General features: G+C 37.2%; 2 protein-coding genes and 1 long non-coding RNA gene across 3 annotated transcripts; 2 read left to right on the top strand and 1 right to left on the bottom strand.

The window, feature by feature from the left end:
- Nucleotides 1-315: 315 nt before the first annotated feature.
- On the bottom strand, nt 316-4,314 carry LOC127986664 (E3 ubiquitin-protein ligase RNF180). The gene is made up of 7 exons (XM_052588994.1): nt 4,162-4,314; nt 3,610-3,708; nt 3,398-3,490; nt 2,663-3,307; nt 1,261-1,474; nt 1,052-1,177; nt 316-962 (listed from the first exon to the last, which is right to left on the bottom strand). Exons 1-7 carry the CDS (start codon nt 4,177-4,179, stop codon nt 769-771), a joined length of 1,389 nt encoding a protein of 462 aa, XP_052444954.1. The 5' UTR covers nt 4,180-4,314; the 3' UTR covers nt 316-768.
- Nucleotides 4,315-4,850: 536 nt separating this feature from the next.
- Nucleotides 4,851-10,510, top strand: LOC127986697 (uncharacterized). The gene is made up of 6 exons (XR_008160912.1): nt 4,851-5,057; nt 5,884-5,991; nt 6,075-6,218; nt 6,684-6,777; nt 8,162-8,247; nt 9,273-10,510. It is a non-coding gene; the product is annotated as an uncharacterized LOC127986697 (long non-coding RNA).
- A 1,346-nt stretch (nt 10,511-11,856) lies between these two features.
- Nucleotides 11,857-14,505, top strand: LOC127986683 (5-hydroxytryptamine receptor 1A-beta-like). Its single transcript, XM_052589016.1, has one exon. It carries the CDS (start codon nt 12,987-12,989, stop codon nt 14,226-14,228), a length of 1,242 nt encoding a protein of 413 aa, XP_052444976.1. The 5' UTR covers nt 11,857-12,986; the 3' UTR covers nt 14,229-14,505.
- The last annotated feature ends 1,703 nt before the right edge of the window (nt 14,506-16,208 follow it).

Raw genomic sequence — 16,208 nt, 5'->3', positions numbered from 1 at the left:
CCGCACTAACAGGCGAGTCACCTTCACCCCTGTCGAGGGCCGAGCGCCGCTGCTGGATCTCCACAGATGGGGGCTTCACGACCCCTGAATCGACGGCTTCGTCGAAGTGACACAATTGCTTAGTGTGAGGAATAAGAAACATTCGCGAAGAATATTTCCAGAACGTTAGGATTTGGTTCTAAACAAGGATGTTCTGTGCTGGGTGTTCTCTCTTAGGATTAAAATGAACAAAAAGTACAATCCCAAACGAGATTAGCCAAATCTTAATAAATAAATAAATCTCCTTCTAGTATAATGAATTGACACAACAAAACATGTTCTGAAACATTTTACTGTGTAAAAGAAGCCATTAAATTTTTACAACATAAACCTGGCTTCTAACATTAAACGAGCATCTAAGCCACTCCAAGAAGGCCTTATGGTAACAGAAAAAGAGGCAGCTTATCAAAATATACAGAAGGACTAAGCATTATACCCGGAATTATTGCTTTTTCTCTTTTCTGCTGCATTATAATACTGTTTACAGGTCAAGTAGGCAGATGCTGTAAGGAAATTGCTTAACGGGATATCTATGAATTGCACAAACCCTGTAAGACCTAAACTACAAACAAACACACAAATGATTCTCCCAGGAAGAAAAACACCTTGATAATATTTCGTCTTATTTGAAGCTACATTGAAATAAAAGTATGAGGCACTTGATGAGATGTCCACTGTCAACAACATTCATTTGTCCAGCAATCAAAGTGAGAACTAATCCTCCATACATCAGAGGAGGAGGAAGTAGCAGAGGCCACAGAAGACGATGAACGCCATCACCCAGTGAAGAGAGTAGATAGAAATGATCACAAAGTCAATGTCAAATGGCCAGCCCCACATGTCTCCCAGATCCAGTGCATCCAGGCCAAATGCTCTGTGGGGAAACTGCCAGCGACTGGCAGGGCCGCCATGTCTCTGTATTCCTGAAAAAAAAAAAATGAAATAAATGTGCAAACTTTTTAACGCCTAGTGTCCTGAAGACAAATGGCATTGCAAATGACATATAACAAACCCCAAAAGATGCGGAAACGCTTTGGACAGTTGGGCAGGGGCCATTTAGAATAGTTGGTCTTCTGAAAGGTCTCATGTCTTGAATGATACACTTTTGGAAAGCAAGTCTTTGTAGTTTGATTGAGCTCTGAAACAAAAGGTTGATCAGGTGGTTAGATAAAGTTCTTGCAAACGATATGACAGAAAATGGAGTTTATTTGTTCCACTCACCTTCCTGAAAGAGCACATGGGATATAAGGGTCCTACAGAGGGGACAGGGGGTATTGCTTGGCCTGTTCTTAGCTAGAGTTCTCAAACAGGGCTCACAGAACACATGACTGCAAGGATGGCACTTGTAAGGGCTGTAATATACCTCTAAACACACGGCACATGTGTATCCCTCCCTTTCTTCATCATCGCTGCCTGTTAAGTCCCACTTCATAGCCTGATAGGTAGAAATAACACATAAAATATGAATGAAGAACTCATACATTATGTTTAAGGGGGACAAAAAACAATTCTCCAATAAAATGACACCTGCTGCAACAGCCACATGTAACTGTGAATGGCGTATTAAGATCCTCAGGATCTTGCAGCAGCTTATTATTCGGATTTATGCCTGTCCTGATCCACAAATCTATTATTGACATTTTGCGAGAACTCTTTTCAGCACAACACAGATCCTTTTTTTAATAGCTCACATATTTATGGCTTATCTGACTCCTCGTAGATTTAACAATATAGAGCTGTGTACCATTCAGAATTGAGGAAGCAAATAGGATGCAGAATTGTAAATCAAATGTGGCAAAAAAAAACAACAAAAAAAGCCGTATTCACCCCAATAACTATAATTTTCCTGCAGCTCCAACAGTAGAGCATTGAGCTAGAAATGCCAAAGTCATGGGTTCTGAATAAATGTATACACTGAATGCAGTGCAAGTCACTTTAGATATGCCAAATACTTAAATGTAACAATAAAGTTATAATAATCGTTTGAATTATATAAGAATAGGGAAGTCCACACCACAGCTATAACAATAATGTCACAAAGGAATGATCTCATTGCAATCACTTTCAGAACATAAACAGTGAGTTATTATGCAAAGTAGCTGTTGTTATATTTATTTTTATAAATATCATTCTTGATGTAAATGGGCCTTTAAATTGAAATGAAACTTATAACATCTGTCAGTGTAAAAAGTCAGTTTTAATTATCCATTTAATCATCCATATATTTGATATCTTCATTTTTCATTCATATTTAAGCAGGCTGCTAATAATTATGGAGTTGACATTATGTAAAGTATTGCAATCTCACAAACTTTAACGTTGATAATGTAGAGTGCTGTTAGACAATGTGTAGTGTTGTTTGCCAAACCTTTATAAAATTTATAATGTCTGTGTTAAGAAAAATGTCTGATCATTTCAGAAGAAATGCATATCAGGGTATAAATAGCCATAATTATTCAAAATTATTTATTTTTGGACTATAAGTTATGTGTGATTGTTATAAATGTCTGTGATTGCAATTCAATTAATTCTAAATGAACATCCTGAAGGGAAGCCAAATTGATTTAGTTCACAAATAAGAACAAAATGAGTCAGCACCACTCACAACTTTAAAATATCTCACCAGATCTTTTGCTTCCTGCTGTCTCTGAATCCAATTCTCCTTCTTCCTCTGCTTCCTTCTTAGGCTTTTCAGGCGGTTTTTCTCTCTTTTGGAGAGCTTTGCCTCTAGGTTGGGTGAGATGCTTCTTGATGGCTCCTCCATCACTCGGAGTCTGACCTCCTCTGGATTCACAGCTCTTTCCAGAGAGCTTCTACTCTGGGAAGCAGAACCCACATGCCTTACTTCTAAGCTCTCCTGATAATCTGACAGCTGTGGTGGCAGTTCAGAAGGCAAAGAAACATCTGTGCCTCTCTCAACAGTCTCAAGAATCTGTGGTTCTTCAGTTGACTCAACCTCAAGTTCACTTTCAGCAGAGGCTACATGGGACACAGTACAGGAAAAGCTGAGGGTTGAGGAAGGAGAGGGAGCTGAGCTTATTGTCTGAGGGAGAGCCTCCACCTCCTCCTTCCTCCTCACGGTATGTTGTCTAGTCCTTCCTAGTCTTGTCAGAAGAACTGGAGGTTTTAGATCCTGATCAACACGACTTTTACTGAGATGTACAGTTGTATCACATCCACAGGAGCATTTACAGCACTTTACAAAATTAAAGCCTCCTAAGCGAGCTCCACAATTCTGACAGTTTAATTTCCCCACTGTCCAACTGGCCTGCAAGAAATGCACATTTTATCAGAACTGATAATTTTCAGAAATCAAAAGCCCAATTGCATTAATTAAAAACAAAGAAATGAGAACTACCTGATCAACACTTGCCAAAATCCAATCTGGCAAATTTTCAACATTCAAATGCCACACATTGCATGTGGCTGCAGTATCGCTTGATGTTACTGCCTGTGTTATTATAAAGCAATGTCACTTTTACATGAATGAAAATCTTAAACCTTTCACAACATACTGCAGTTACCTTTCAAAGACAACATATTATAAGTTTTAGATCATAAGTCTCCCACCTTCAGGAGGCTGGTCGAGTCTATTAAACATCTACGGCACTTTCTGCAGCGAAGGTTTGTTGGATCTTCTAGTGTCCCCGATTGATCTTGTTCTTCAGTCTGATTGAAATGTGCATTAGAAAACCATGATTTATTACTGTACAAATCCCTAGGTAGATTAGTATTACACACAATATAATGCATGCATAAATAGTTTATTGTTCTTAAGTAGTGTAATATGTTGTCATCTTTGTATGTCTTCATATTTTTTTTTTGCACATTAGAAAACTTAATGCTTGAGCATAAAACAGGCCAGTACAATCTCTTGCCACAAACAACATTAAAATTATTACAACACAGCAAGAATCACTGTATTAACTATGTAAACTCGCACTAATTTTCTCGTCAAGTTTGTACGGATATTTAAACAGTGTAAGTTAGTGTTCTTAATGAAAAATCTACAGTATTAGTTCCTGTACTGTCCGGTGTTTTTACAGTCATTGTTATGTAAATACTTCCTGTTTGTCTCAGTTAAACATTTGGTTTACGTATGTACCAAAAAAAATAGCATACCACGAAAGAGCTAGCCATTTTCCTCGACGGGATTTCAGAAGAGCACCTAAAGTTGTTTGGCTAAAAGGCTAAAAACAACAAACTGGCTCTGTACTAACCACTCGAAGTGCAATTGCATTCGCTACGGAAGCCGCAGAGGGGAAAAAGCCTCGGAACAGGCGTAAATACCGTAAGTACACAATAATGAATCTATTTCGTTCATAATGTTACTCATTCATTTATTAAATCAATCAAAAATGTCCTAACCTAAAGCAAACGAATGCATAAAAATATTGAAGAGAGACCTATACCCAGCAAACACAGAACGTTGTGAGGACGTCGCCAGTTAGTCGTCATTTGGTCAGCGCGACATTACTTTATGGCAACGTTGTGAGGACGTCGTGGTAAAGTTCCATTTTTTTAAATCTTGGCTAACTTCCCAGAAACGTTGAGGGCACGTACTCAAAAGACGTCGCTAGTTAGTCCCATTGGGGACGTTGTAGCAACGTGGTCAGCTGGTCTTCAGATAACTTTTAATATTATTGCACTAGATGTATTATTATTATTAAGATACCATTTGAACAGCATATTCTTTGGGAAATACACAAAAAAATTAATCAAGCATGTTAAAATAATTATATATATATATATATATATATATATATATATATATATATATATATATATATATATATATATATATATATATATATGCCATCAGTTTAAGAACAATAAAATAAAATAAACAATTTACTTAGCAAATGGTGATAATGTTTGTTAATGAAAGAGAGTACGGGACAAAAGAACATTTAAACCTTAAACTAGCAGGGCACGTCACTTTCTGAGTGAAGTGCGCGACGTGCGCGTGCCCGTCATTTTGTAACGGTCAACTTCCATCGGACGGACACGGAGGAAAGGTAAGTCCTATAAATCTACTTTTATTCATAGATTTTAACTGATACAACGGTAAATGCCATCAAAGAGGAGTAGTGTTTTGTATTTTTGTAGGTTTTCTCTTTCAATTTAATAAATAAATGCTCTGTTTGGTTAATTAGCTCAAAAGCAGTCTCAGAGGTGGTCTAAGGTAACGTTAACTGTAAAAATCGAATATAACCTTACCTGTTTTAAATTATTTGAAATTTATCACTATAAACTATACAGTATTAACTTTCTAATTATTCAATTTTTAACCGTAGTAACGTTAATTAGTTTGTTTGAATACCTGCTGCTCGAGCTTGATGATGCTCATGCTATCCATGCTGTGAACTTGAATATAAACCGATATAACGTTAAATATAAAGTTTAACGTTAATTAGACCGAGGCTGCCGAAATCATGTTCAGTGTAACGTTATGTGGGGTTAATAATTTCCCCTTTTCTCCCTCAAGTAGCAGGCTTGTAAATTCTGTCATCTGTTCATTATTGGTGTTAATGGTGTTTTCCACATGCATGCTTTTTAATGCTAGTTTAATTCTCAAATTGATCTGATACTTTCTTTCACAAAAAGTAAACAAATTGTTCACTTTTTTAGGGCCTGACAACCACCAGTTGAGTCCATGATTCAGTTCCTTATAAGGAAATATATTTGTTACCACCTAGTAATTTAAATGTATTATTTATTGCTTTAAAATGAACACATATATTTATCATCAGGGGAAGAGACAGTCTGGGCAGCAGCAACAAGACAACTATTACAAGTAGAGATGGGTTTCAAGAACTGATTGATTGATTCATTACCCTTTAGACACAACCACATATCCTCCAAATCATCTCTGCGTGGATGGCAGCAAGGATCCAGGATCAAGAGATCATTCTTCATGGAGACTGTTCCACAGGAAGCAGTTTCTCCTGGGTGAAAAACTAAACCTGGTTGTTTCAGCATCACTCAGGCAAGACTAAATAATTTTAAATTGATTTCAGTTGGTTGTGTTTCAGGTCATCCTGACCATTGTGCTGTCCAGGATGTAAGGCCGTGCTGGAACTACATTTCTCGTGGTTGAAAGATTTGTGCAGCGGTATCCAGACATATAACGCCCCATCACACGGGGCGTCAACGCCTCTCGTGTGACGTCAAGCATGGTGAAATTAATTCTAGAAATTAATTCTAAATAGAAGTTGAAGACTTTTCAAGCGCCAATGCAGCCCTCCTCCAGTCAGAATATCTTATGCAAATCCCCAAGCGCAGACGCAAGCCAATCAAGTGCATGCAATACCAGAAAACTAATGTGATTGGCTGTCACTATGAGAAGAGACAGTAATTCTGATCCGATATCAGTGTCGTTTTTTGCAAAAAAAATTTTTAAATCAATGTAGAATATTCTATACTTCTGTGTAGGGATGTCAATTTTCAATCATTTCCATGATCGATCGTCGTTTAAATTAACAATCAAATAATCGATTAATCGTTAACCTTAATGCTGCAAAGTCTATTGCAGTAACACCCAGTCACTGGTATGACAGGATGTGCAAAAGTGTGTGTGTGTGTGTGTGTGTGTGTGTATATATATACACACACAGTTTTACATATATTAACATATATTTTAGGGGTGAGCTGGACCGCAGACAGAAGGCAAAAGGGCCAACAAGTGCTAAGCATCTCTCAGGGAACTCCTTCAAGACTGCTGGAAGACCATTTCAGGTGACTACCTCTTGAAGCTCATCAAGAGAATGCCAAGAGTGTGCAAAGCAGTAATCAAAGCAAAAGGTGTCTACTTTGAAGAACCTAGAATATGACATATTTTCAGTTGTTTCACATTTTTTTGTTATGTATATAATTCCACGTGTGTTAATTCATAGTTTTGATGCCTTCAGTGTGAATCTACAATTTTCATAATCATGAAAATAAAGAAAACTCTTTGAATGAGAAGGTGTGTCCAAACTTTTGGTCTCAAACTTAAAGTCAAGGTGATGAGTAGTCTAAAGTTGGGCTCAGGTGGTAGTGCTGCGGCATATGTTTCCCATACATTTATTTATTTTTGGAGACTCGCCACAATTTTAAAACTGATCGATTTTCAAAAAGGCTCGTTGAATAAACATGAGTAACGTTACGTACTGCACGTTTAATAATTGCTAACATTTATATGTTTAAATATCAAAACGAGGCACAGGTGTTTTTATATAGCTGTATTTCTGAAGAAAGACTTGCATGTTATATGCGTGATAAAGCAGCGTGTGAGCGTAGCTCTGCTTTGTTTACAGCTGTTACTGGGGAAACCTTTATTTCTCGCACTTTATGTCTATGCTTTAAAACATCTCCTGCTGGCAAAGGATGAATTAGCATTTTCATCAAGTCCGCCTGATCCACACAGCAAACATTTTGTTTGTTATCAAAAAATATCTACTCTAGAGGGACTTGGCTGTTGTTATTGATTCTATTTGGAAGTCTACCGGTTAGGTTAGGTCCACAAAAGCGTTTGTTTATGTTGTTGCCGTTGAAACCGTCTGTATATATATATATATATATGTGTGTGTGTGTATAATGTATGTGTGTGTGTGTGTGTGTAAAATACATTTCTTTTAAATGTATAGCACAGTAATGAAGGCAGCAACATGTGGTAGATGGGACAGAACAAGAATCTTTCATTGTGCTAATGTATAATAATACGAAAGGGTATGGCTCCTATACAGCGTGCATCGCGTAAACACAAGCAGTGCGCAGAATGATGCACTTGAAGCAACACAGAGTCACAGCGTGTAGCATTACTCATAGAAATGTTCAAAACACCAAAGGAAGAGATATTGTTGTGTATTATATGTGTGCAATATTTTGAGCCTTTTCTTTTAACAGTTTTAAATATCAGTTATTGTGCGCTCTTGAAGAGAGTTTCATTGTTTTGACTGTAGTAACTAGGGCTGGGATGATACGCTAATCTGCCAATTCAATACTATCCCGATAATTGTGTGCCGATCCAATATATATTTATAATTATATATATATAACTTAGCATTGTGATTATAGTTATATAACTATTGCAATTCGTGACTTATCCAATTTGTCTATAAAATGATGTTTGTTTCTGTAGATTTGAGGGAAAGATTAAAAACAAGGAGGACTGGGAATGACTGAAGGGAACTGACAGCAGTGTGGGAAGGAAGTAATCACCAGAATGTAAGTTCTTTGAGAATGTGTGCATTATTACAAGTTGAGTTTTCATTTAAATGTGGCAATGTACACAGCTGGTCAAAAGTTTTAAATATATTTTAAAAGTTTAATTTATTTCTATAATGCACAGCTATATTTTCAGCATTAATTACTCCAGTCTTCAGTGTCACATGATCTTCAGAAATTATTCTAATATGATGATTTACTGCTCAAAATTTTTTTCTGATTATTATCAGTGTTGAAAACAGTTGTGCTGCCCAAACTTTTGTCTACACTACAGTTACATTTATTTATTTATTATTTATTGTATTTATTTATTTTATTTGGGGGGGGGGGGCTAATAGCAAGAATGCATAAAATTGAAAACCAGTGGTAGAGTAGACTTTTGTAATTTTACAAAAGATTACCTTTTTTTTCAATGTTTTGAACTTTGTGTTTCATAAAGTAATCATGAAGAAAAAATTCAACTTTCCAGAAATGCTAAGTTTTCTTCCCCATCATTTCTAATATGGGGTGCGCTTCCCTAAAACCAACTTTGTTCAAAAAGTTCCTTTGTTACCAATAGAGTTCAGTGGAACTAACAACCGTAGCAAGCTAACTGCAGATGTGATTTACATCATGTATGTCATGAGCAGATGTACACTTTGATCTTAGCGGCAATAATGCGATTGGGTGCATGTAAATGCACTGATTTGTGATAATCAGCAATGTTTCCCGATCAACATATCAGTATATGAAAAAGATCATGTGACACTGAAGACTGGAGTAAAGTTACTGAAAAATTCAGCTTTGCCTCATAATTATTTCAATAAATATGTTTAAGTATATTCAAAAAAACAGTATGAAAACTGTTATTTCTTTCTTTCTGTTTTTTTTCTTTCTGTTTTTTTTTTTTTTTTAAATTGATCAAATTAATCTAGCCTTGGTGAGCAGAAGAGACTTCTCTTGAAAACCATAAAGAAAAGATTCCAGATTTTTGACTGGTTGTGAACATACATGAGCAACATTAACAAGATGATCCTCCCTTTCAGCTCAGAGAAGGATGTTGACAGTGCAGGCGCAGGATGAAGAAGAGGAGGAAGAACACGTTTAACAATTTTCTCATAAGCTTGCCATGTGTTATAATAAAAACAATGAACATGGCTACAATAATATGCTAAATGTTATTAAAAGATTCCAGTTTGCAAGAAATCTGAGTGTCTGACTCTACACTAGAGGAACTCTTTTCTGAAGAAGATCAGGTGCTGAGAAGTAGGCCTTGTTCTACAGCAAAACACTGCATCAAGCCTCCTGTCCTTCCCTCAGAAGAGCCTGTCTTCTGCTGCTGGGGTAAGAAACACCCTCTTCCTCTTCTCTATCAGCTGTCCAGCACCTAACTCTGCCTCCTCAGCACTGTCTGAAAGAGTCTTCTCCACAGTCAGTAATCACAGATTCTTCTGAGAAAGTCGATATGTTCATTTTCTTAAAAAACTTTGTTTTTTCGGGTGGGACAAATAATACAGGAGAGATGCTAGAAATCTCTATATTGTTCATTTTTCATATCTTTACGCTTTATGAATGTTTTTCTTCTGAGAAGCTCAAAAATTATGGTTCTTTGCTTTATTGTTTAGGTTTATCCTCTGATAGTGAGCACAGAGCCCTGATCATGACATGCAAGAAAAAGAAAGAAATCATGTCCATGATTTACTAATTCGTTCCCTCGATGTACTAAAACGTGCACGATTACTTTTACATTTCATTGATTTGCTAAATCGTATGCACAATTTACTAATTCGTTCTCTTGATGTATAAATAGTGTACACGTTTTAGCAAATCGAGTGAATGAAATAGAAAATCGTGCGCATGAATTAGCCAAATATTTTTCCTGCATGTCGTGTAATTAAAGCACATCACCACCAGACATTTATAACAGGAACCTCATATATGACGCTCACAGTTTTACTTTGTGCAGTATCTCTGTGCAGTATCTGCTGAATTGTTTCATATCTATATATCATGTATTTTTTGTTGCACTAAATTATGTTGTATCAATAAGTTTACTGATAATTATTTATAATTTTCACTGATGACATGATTAACCATCTCACCATCCTTAAGACAAACATTTTCTGTTGTTCATATTGTGTAATCTATGAATTGATGTGTTTAGTTTTCTGTGCTCATAACTTAGTAACATTTTGCATGGTTAAAGAACAGGTGCAATGTTCAAAATGTTTTGGCTTCGTATTTTTAGAAAGTAGTGCTGAATAAATATTGATTTGTGAATGAATGCAGTGTGTTTTTGTCTATTTTATATTAGAATGTTTTTGTATTTGTTTGCATTGCATGTATGTAATTAATGTATTAACTATGAATCCCCTATAATTAGATTACAATTAGATTTCATAAGGTTTATTTTTTGCCCTAGAGATGAATTGACTTTATTAGTTCTTTATGTATTTCAAGGTAATGGTGAGGTGAAAATATGAATTACCAATATGATCCTGTAATGTCACGTCCTCATAACGTGCCAGTTTGGTCGTCAGGACATACTCATCACGTTCCAGCAACGTTCCACTATAACGTCGCCACGACGGATATGGGAATCACAAAGTTACGTCACTGGAACGTTATGTGGTACGTCCCTGAGACCAATATGGTATTTTATAGGAACGTCCTCATAACGTGACAGTTTGGTCGTCAGGACATACTCATCACGTTCCAGCAACGTTCCACTATAACGTTGCCACGACGGATATGGGAATCACAAAGTTACGTCACTGGAACGTTATATGGTACGTCGCTGCGACTAATATGGTACTTTATAGTAACGTTCTTATAACGTGCCAGTTTAGTCGCTGGGACGTACTCAATACGTTCCAGCGACGTTCCACTATAACGTCGCCACGACGGATATGGGAATCACAAAGTTACGTCACTGGAACGTTATTTGGGACGTCGCTGCAACGAATATGGTCTGGTCCAGTTACGTCGTCACAACGTAACTGTGTTAGCTGGGTAGGAACATGGGAAATTCAATCGAAAAATGCTTTAAACACAACTGCTTGTGGTATATTTGTGGTGTAAGTTAAATGCGCTGGAGCGGCGTTTTGTTACTTCCTCAGGCGATTGCGACTTCACATCTTTAGCCCCAATAGCCTATATATGTTTTGACTATTGAATTGTTTGAATACCTTTGTTTTACCGTCTATGGGTCAAACCCCTAATTCACACGCGCACACGCACGCACACACACACACACACACACACACAAACATATAGGCTATGTTTATAATTGCCTATATATCCATACAAATACAAAACAGTCTTTAAAAATATAATTAATGTTAAAGGGGTCCTATTATGCTTTTTCACTTTTTCAACTTTATGTAGTCTGTAATGTTGCTATATATATATATATATATATATATATATATATATATATATATATATATATATATATATATATATATTATAAGAGACCCATGCTAATTTATAAAAAATATCTCAGAAAAAATTTGATATTGTGCATAGTTTGAGTGTGAAAGTCATTTACCAAAATGTGGCCCATTTTAGCTGACTTAATCCTAACTGTAATCTCAGAACTGAGAATTAAATTACAGTAAAGCCTAATATTTTCACACACACATATTGATTTATTTCCCAAATTGGAGTGACTTTTCTCAAATAATAGACACCATTATTTCAGCAGTTTAGGACACAAAATAGGACAGATGCTTATTTGATAACTGTTTAATTTCCTATTTGGATTATTATGTATTGACTTTTTTTAAAGATTAGACTAAGAGTTTTTTTCCAAGGCAATGTTAGATGCAGTGTTTCCTGTCATACCTACACATACTGGGTTTCAAAAACAGTATCATACCTTGATTTTAAATCCTGATCTCAAAGTAAAAAGAGGTGCTAAAGTCTGATTTTGTGCGGATGTTATAGAATTAAATAATCATCTTAAATCAAGGGAAGAAGGATTTTGAAAGTCTGACAGTAGCTTTGTAAAATTAACCCTGCGTGCTCTAAATGTCTCAAAATGATTACGTTTAGAAATGTTGAAATGTAGGCTAATCAAAAAGTAATCAAATGTAATCAGTTACATTAATAAAATCTAATTGAAATATATAACTAGCCTACACATTATTACATTTCAAATAGGGTAACCTGTAATCTGTAACCTATTACGTAACATTTCCAAAGTAACCTTCCCAACACTGAATAGGCTACTCAGGGGTCTGGATGAAGGAGAGGTGTTTGGGCCAAACGTTGTTTTCTCAGCAGCAGACGCGCTACAGCAGGTGGCAGCAGCACCAATACAATTTTCAGCTCGACGGGTGTCGGTGCCGAGCGGATCGAAAACAAGCTTTACGAAAGCAAAAAAAGTTGCTTTCTAAAGAAAAAGTTCACTCCTTTGGAAATTGAGGGAATTGGACCCCGTCTTAAAAAGCATCGTTCAAGCATTCAAATGTTGGAATTGCTTCAATAGTTTGTTGCTACAAATCAGATGATGAGGATGGATGGATCTCACTGGAAGAAATTCTGGAAAAACGCGCGTGCATATTCTATGCCGAGCCCACCCGGTACACCTGCGTAGGTAACTGACGTCTAGAGTCACTGCTGATATAAATGGAGCCGCGTCGTCACAAGTCGTCAGTAACAATGTTGATGGCTGGCATCGCCTTCAAGTGTTTGAGCTCCTCTGAATGGAGTAGTGCTGTTTAATGAGGTTCTGCTAATTTTACGCTCTACGCGACATGGAAGAAAACAACGACACGTTCTTATCTTTTCAGAACGACAGTGGGTTAAATCAGCAACTCGACAATGTGACTTTACCTGTGAAGGTTCCTCTAAGTTATCAGATCTCCACGTCTTTGCTGATCGGCGCGCTCATTCTATGTTCCATATTTGGAAACGCGTGTGTTGTGGCGGCTATTGCTTTGGAAAGATCGCTGCAGAATGTTGCAAACTACCTGATCGGATCACTTGCCGTGACGGACCTCATGGTGTCGGTGCTTGTGTTGCCAATGGCAGCTCTTTACCAAGTTTTAGACAAGTGGACGCTTGGACAGGTAACTTGTGATATTTTTATTTCTTTAGACATTTTATGTTGCACATCTTCAATTCTGCACCTGTGCGCAATCGCTTTGGATAGATACTGGGCGATCACCAACCCAATAGACTACATGAAGAAAAGGACATTAAAACGTGCCGCTCTTTTAATCACCGTTACCTGGTTTGTCGGTTTTTCGATATCAATTCCACCCATGTTGATCATGAAATCTCAACCTAAGAGTAAAGCAGAAGACATGGCCAATCCTGAAGCTTGCATGATCAGCCACGACCCATGGTACACCATTTATTCCACCTTTTGCGCGTTTTACATCCCTCTGATTCTCATGCTGGTCTTGTACGGACGCATATTCAAAGCGGCGAGATTTCGCATTCGCAAAACCGTTCGAAAGCCCGAGAAGAAGAGGGTGAAATGTTTGACTGTGTCACCTGCGCTTTTTAAGCGAGCGAACGGAGAGCTGGGCAAAAACTGGAAAAGCGCAGTCGAACCCAAGCCCGCCGCGTGCGTAAACGGCGCGGTGAAGCACGCGGAAGACGGTGAGTCTTTGGAGATCATCGAGGTTCACAGCAACTCCAAAAACAACATGCCTCTTCCCAACACGCCAAACTCTGTCCCTCTGTTCGAGAACAAACACGAGAAGAACACCGAGGCGAAGAGGAAGCTCGCCTTGGCGCGCGAGCGCAAGACAGTGAAGACGCTGGGCATTATAATGGGCACTTTCATTGTGTGTTGGTTGCCATTCTTCATCAAAGCAATCGTGCTGCCTTTTTGTCCGTCTTGTGATATGCCTTTGTGGCTCATCGACGTCATTAATTGGCTCGGGTATTCAAACTCGCTTTTGAACCCCATCATTTACGCGTACTTCAATAAAGACTTTCAGAGCGCCTTCAAGAAAATCATTAAATGTCATTTTTGCAGACCATAAACGTACCCTCTTTTCAGTTTTAACTGTCAGAAAAACGAGTTTATCCAGTAGGCCTATTGATTGCTCAGAAAAACAATAGTGGTGTATTTCAACAGCACTCCAAACTTGCTCTGTAGTAACACTATAAATATACATGATCCATCCTGATTTTATGTATCAGATGTATATGTTATGATGTCATTTTACATAATGTGTACTGCAAATGTTTATGTCATGTCCATGACAAACAAAGATCATGTCCATGATGTAAAAAATAAAAAGTCCCACTGTACATTTACCTTGTGTCCTTGTCCTTCTGTCAGTTTTTTTTAACTAATCATATGCACAGACCAAAAATGATAAATAATAATGTTTATGAATGAGAACAACAACTTGTGCAATTCTCAAAGAATAATTGAATTAAATAATTAAATAGAAATTGTATTAATTCATATTATATTTTAAAGCTGTCTATCAAATAAGCAACAGCAAGAAAAAAAATTCAAAGGACATCTTATGTGAATTGTCACCTTGAACATTTGACGCCTGTAAAGATATGTTCATAACATTGACTTGGATTATATCAATATGAATAATATAAATGTCTGATGGCACATGACCACATTTAAGATAAAGGATTTCAAAAAGCTAATCACAGGAAGTGTTAATTTCTCAAGAGACAGCTATACATTTATTGATGCGTCACTTTCAGTCCATCATTTAAATGCGTCTTTATACTTTACCTCTTTGCCAGGCACTTTAAAACCCATTAATCCTGACTTGCACCTTCATCCCCTGTGGAAACCCTGCGTGAAACAATGGATACAAAGAAGCAACAGAGAGGCCGAAAGATCCTCTTAACAACTCCCTTCATAAAAGAATGTTTTCAACAAGATGCTCCACCGCACATATCTCTTTATTCCTCAAATAAAGACTTTATTAAATCTCAAGGCTTTTACATGAACAGGAATGTGCCAGTGCAAATTGTTCCAATGAATTATATTAACAGATCCCCAGCTGGCACTGTTTATGTCAACTGATGAATTCTTGTTGAAACATAATTGTCTGTTTGTTCCATCAGTGCTGGAAATTAAAATGTGAAAAGTCAATAAAACAGGCAACTGGGCTACATGTGAGTTCAAACTCAAAATCTTTAGCAACTCTATAAGGAATTATTATTATAAAATTTTTTGGAGGATTGCACTAGGCGTAAATCCCTGGGTGGGGGGTGGTGGGAGGCAAGAGCACTAAAATAAGATTAAAAACCATGCTCTGTATTGTAAATAAAAATGCTTTATACTTTAAATACTTGTGTAAAACAACACAAACGGGCCAAAAATGCATTTTAAGTTTAGAAAGATTTTTAGTCTGCCCCTTGCCTCACAGTGCTTTGGCCCAAATGCCAGCTCTGCTCTTTTACATCACCTACACACACACACAGAGAGAGAGAGAGAGAGAGAGAGAGACAAGTCCGGTGAGAGAGACGTCAATAGTTGATGAACTCCAGTAAGTAAGGTTGTCAGCTATTTTATTCACTTAAACATTGGATAAAGTGATTATTTTATCTTTAATACATGATGGCAATGTATTTTTCGATGACTCCGCTATGTTAGTAATAATAACTTTACCTGTTTAACGGAAAGGGTTGCCAAGTGTTCACAACAAAACCTGCTCAATAGCTACTCAAAACTATCCCAAACGAACCACATTTCGAGGGGGGAAAAAATTGCGTTCCGGGTGCTAAAATAACATTATTGGGGTCACTTCAACCCGCAACGCGGACATAAAAAAAAACAACCTGCAGCAACAGTGAAAAAAAGCCCAATTCCATGGGAAAACTGCAGAGTTGGCAACACTGTGACAGACAGTAATGTCTACATAATGTAATGTAACCCCCGCTCTAAGCGAACTGTTAGACGAAATTTACACCCCGGCGCTATGATTGTATAATTTCAAAAGTTGCTACAGCAGCCCTGCCATCCAGTTGTGTCTGAATCACTA

The sequence above is a fragment of the Carassius gibelio genome, chromosome B21 (genome assembly GCF_023724105.1).
Source record: "Carassius gibelio isolate Cgi1373 ecotype wild population from Czech Republic chromosome B21, carGib1.2-hapl.c, whole genome shotgun sequence".
NCBI lineage: Eukaryota > Metazoa > Chordata > Actinopteri > Cypriniformes > Cyprinidae > Carassius > Carassius gibelio.
Note: the sequence above shows the minus strand (reverse complement) of the source record. Positions and strands in the feature narration are given on the sequence as shown.

Excerpts from the sequence above, each read along its gene's own strand:
- LOC127986664 (XM_052588994.1), bottom strand. Across the intron at positions 3,308-3,397 it reads TTTTGGCAAGTGTTGATCAG|GCCAGTTGGACAGTGGGGAA; the intron begins GTAGTTCTCATT and ends CATTTCTTGCAG. Across the intron at positions 963-1,051 it reads GCGTTTCCGCATCTTTTGGG|GAATACAGAGACATGGCGGC; the intron begins GTTTGTTATATG and ends TTTTTTTTTCAG.
- LOC127986683 (XM_052589016.1), top strand. The coding sequence starts at position 12,987 with ATGGAAGAAAACAACGACACGTTCTTATCTTTTCAGAACGACAGTGGG.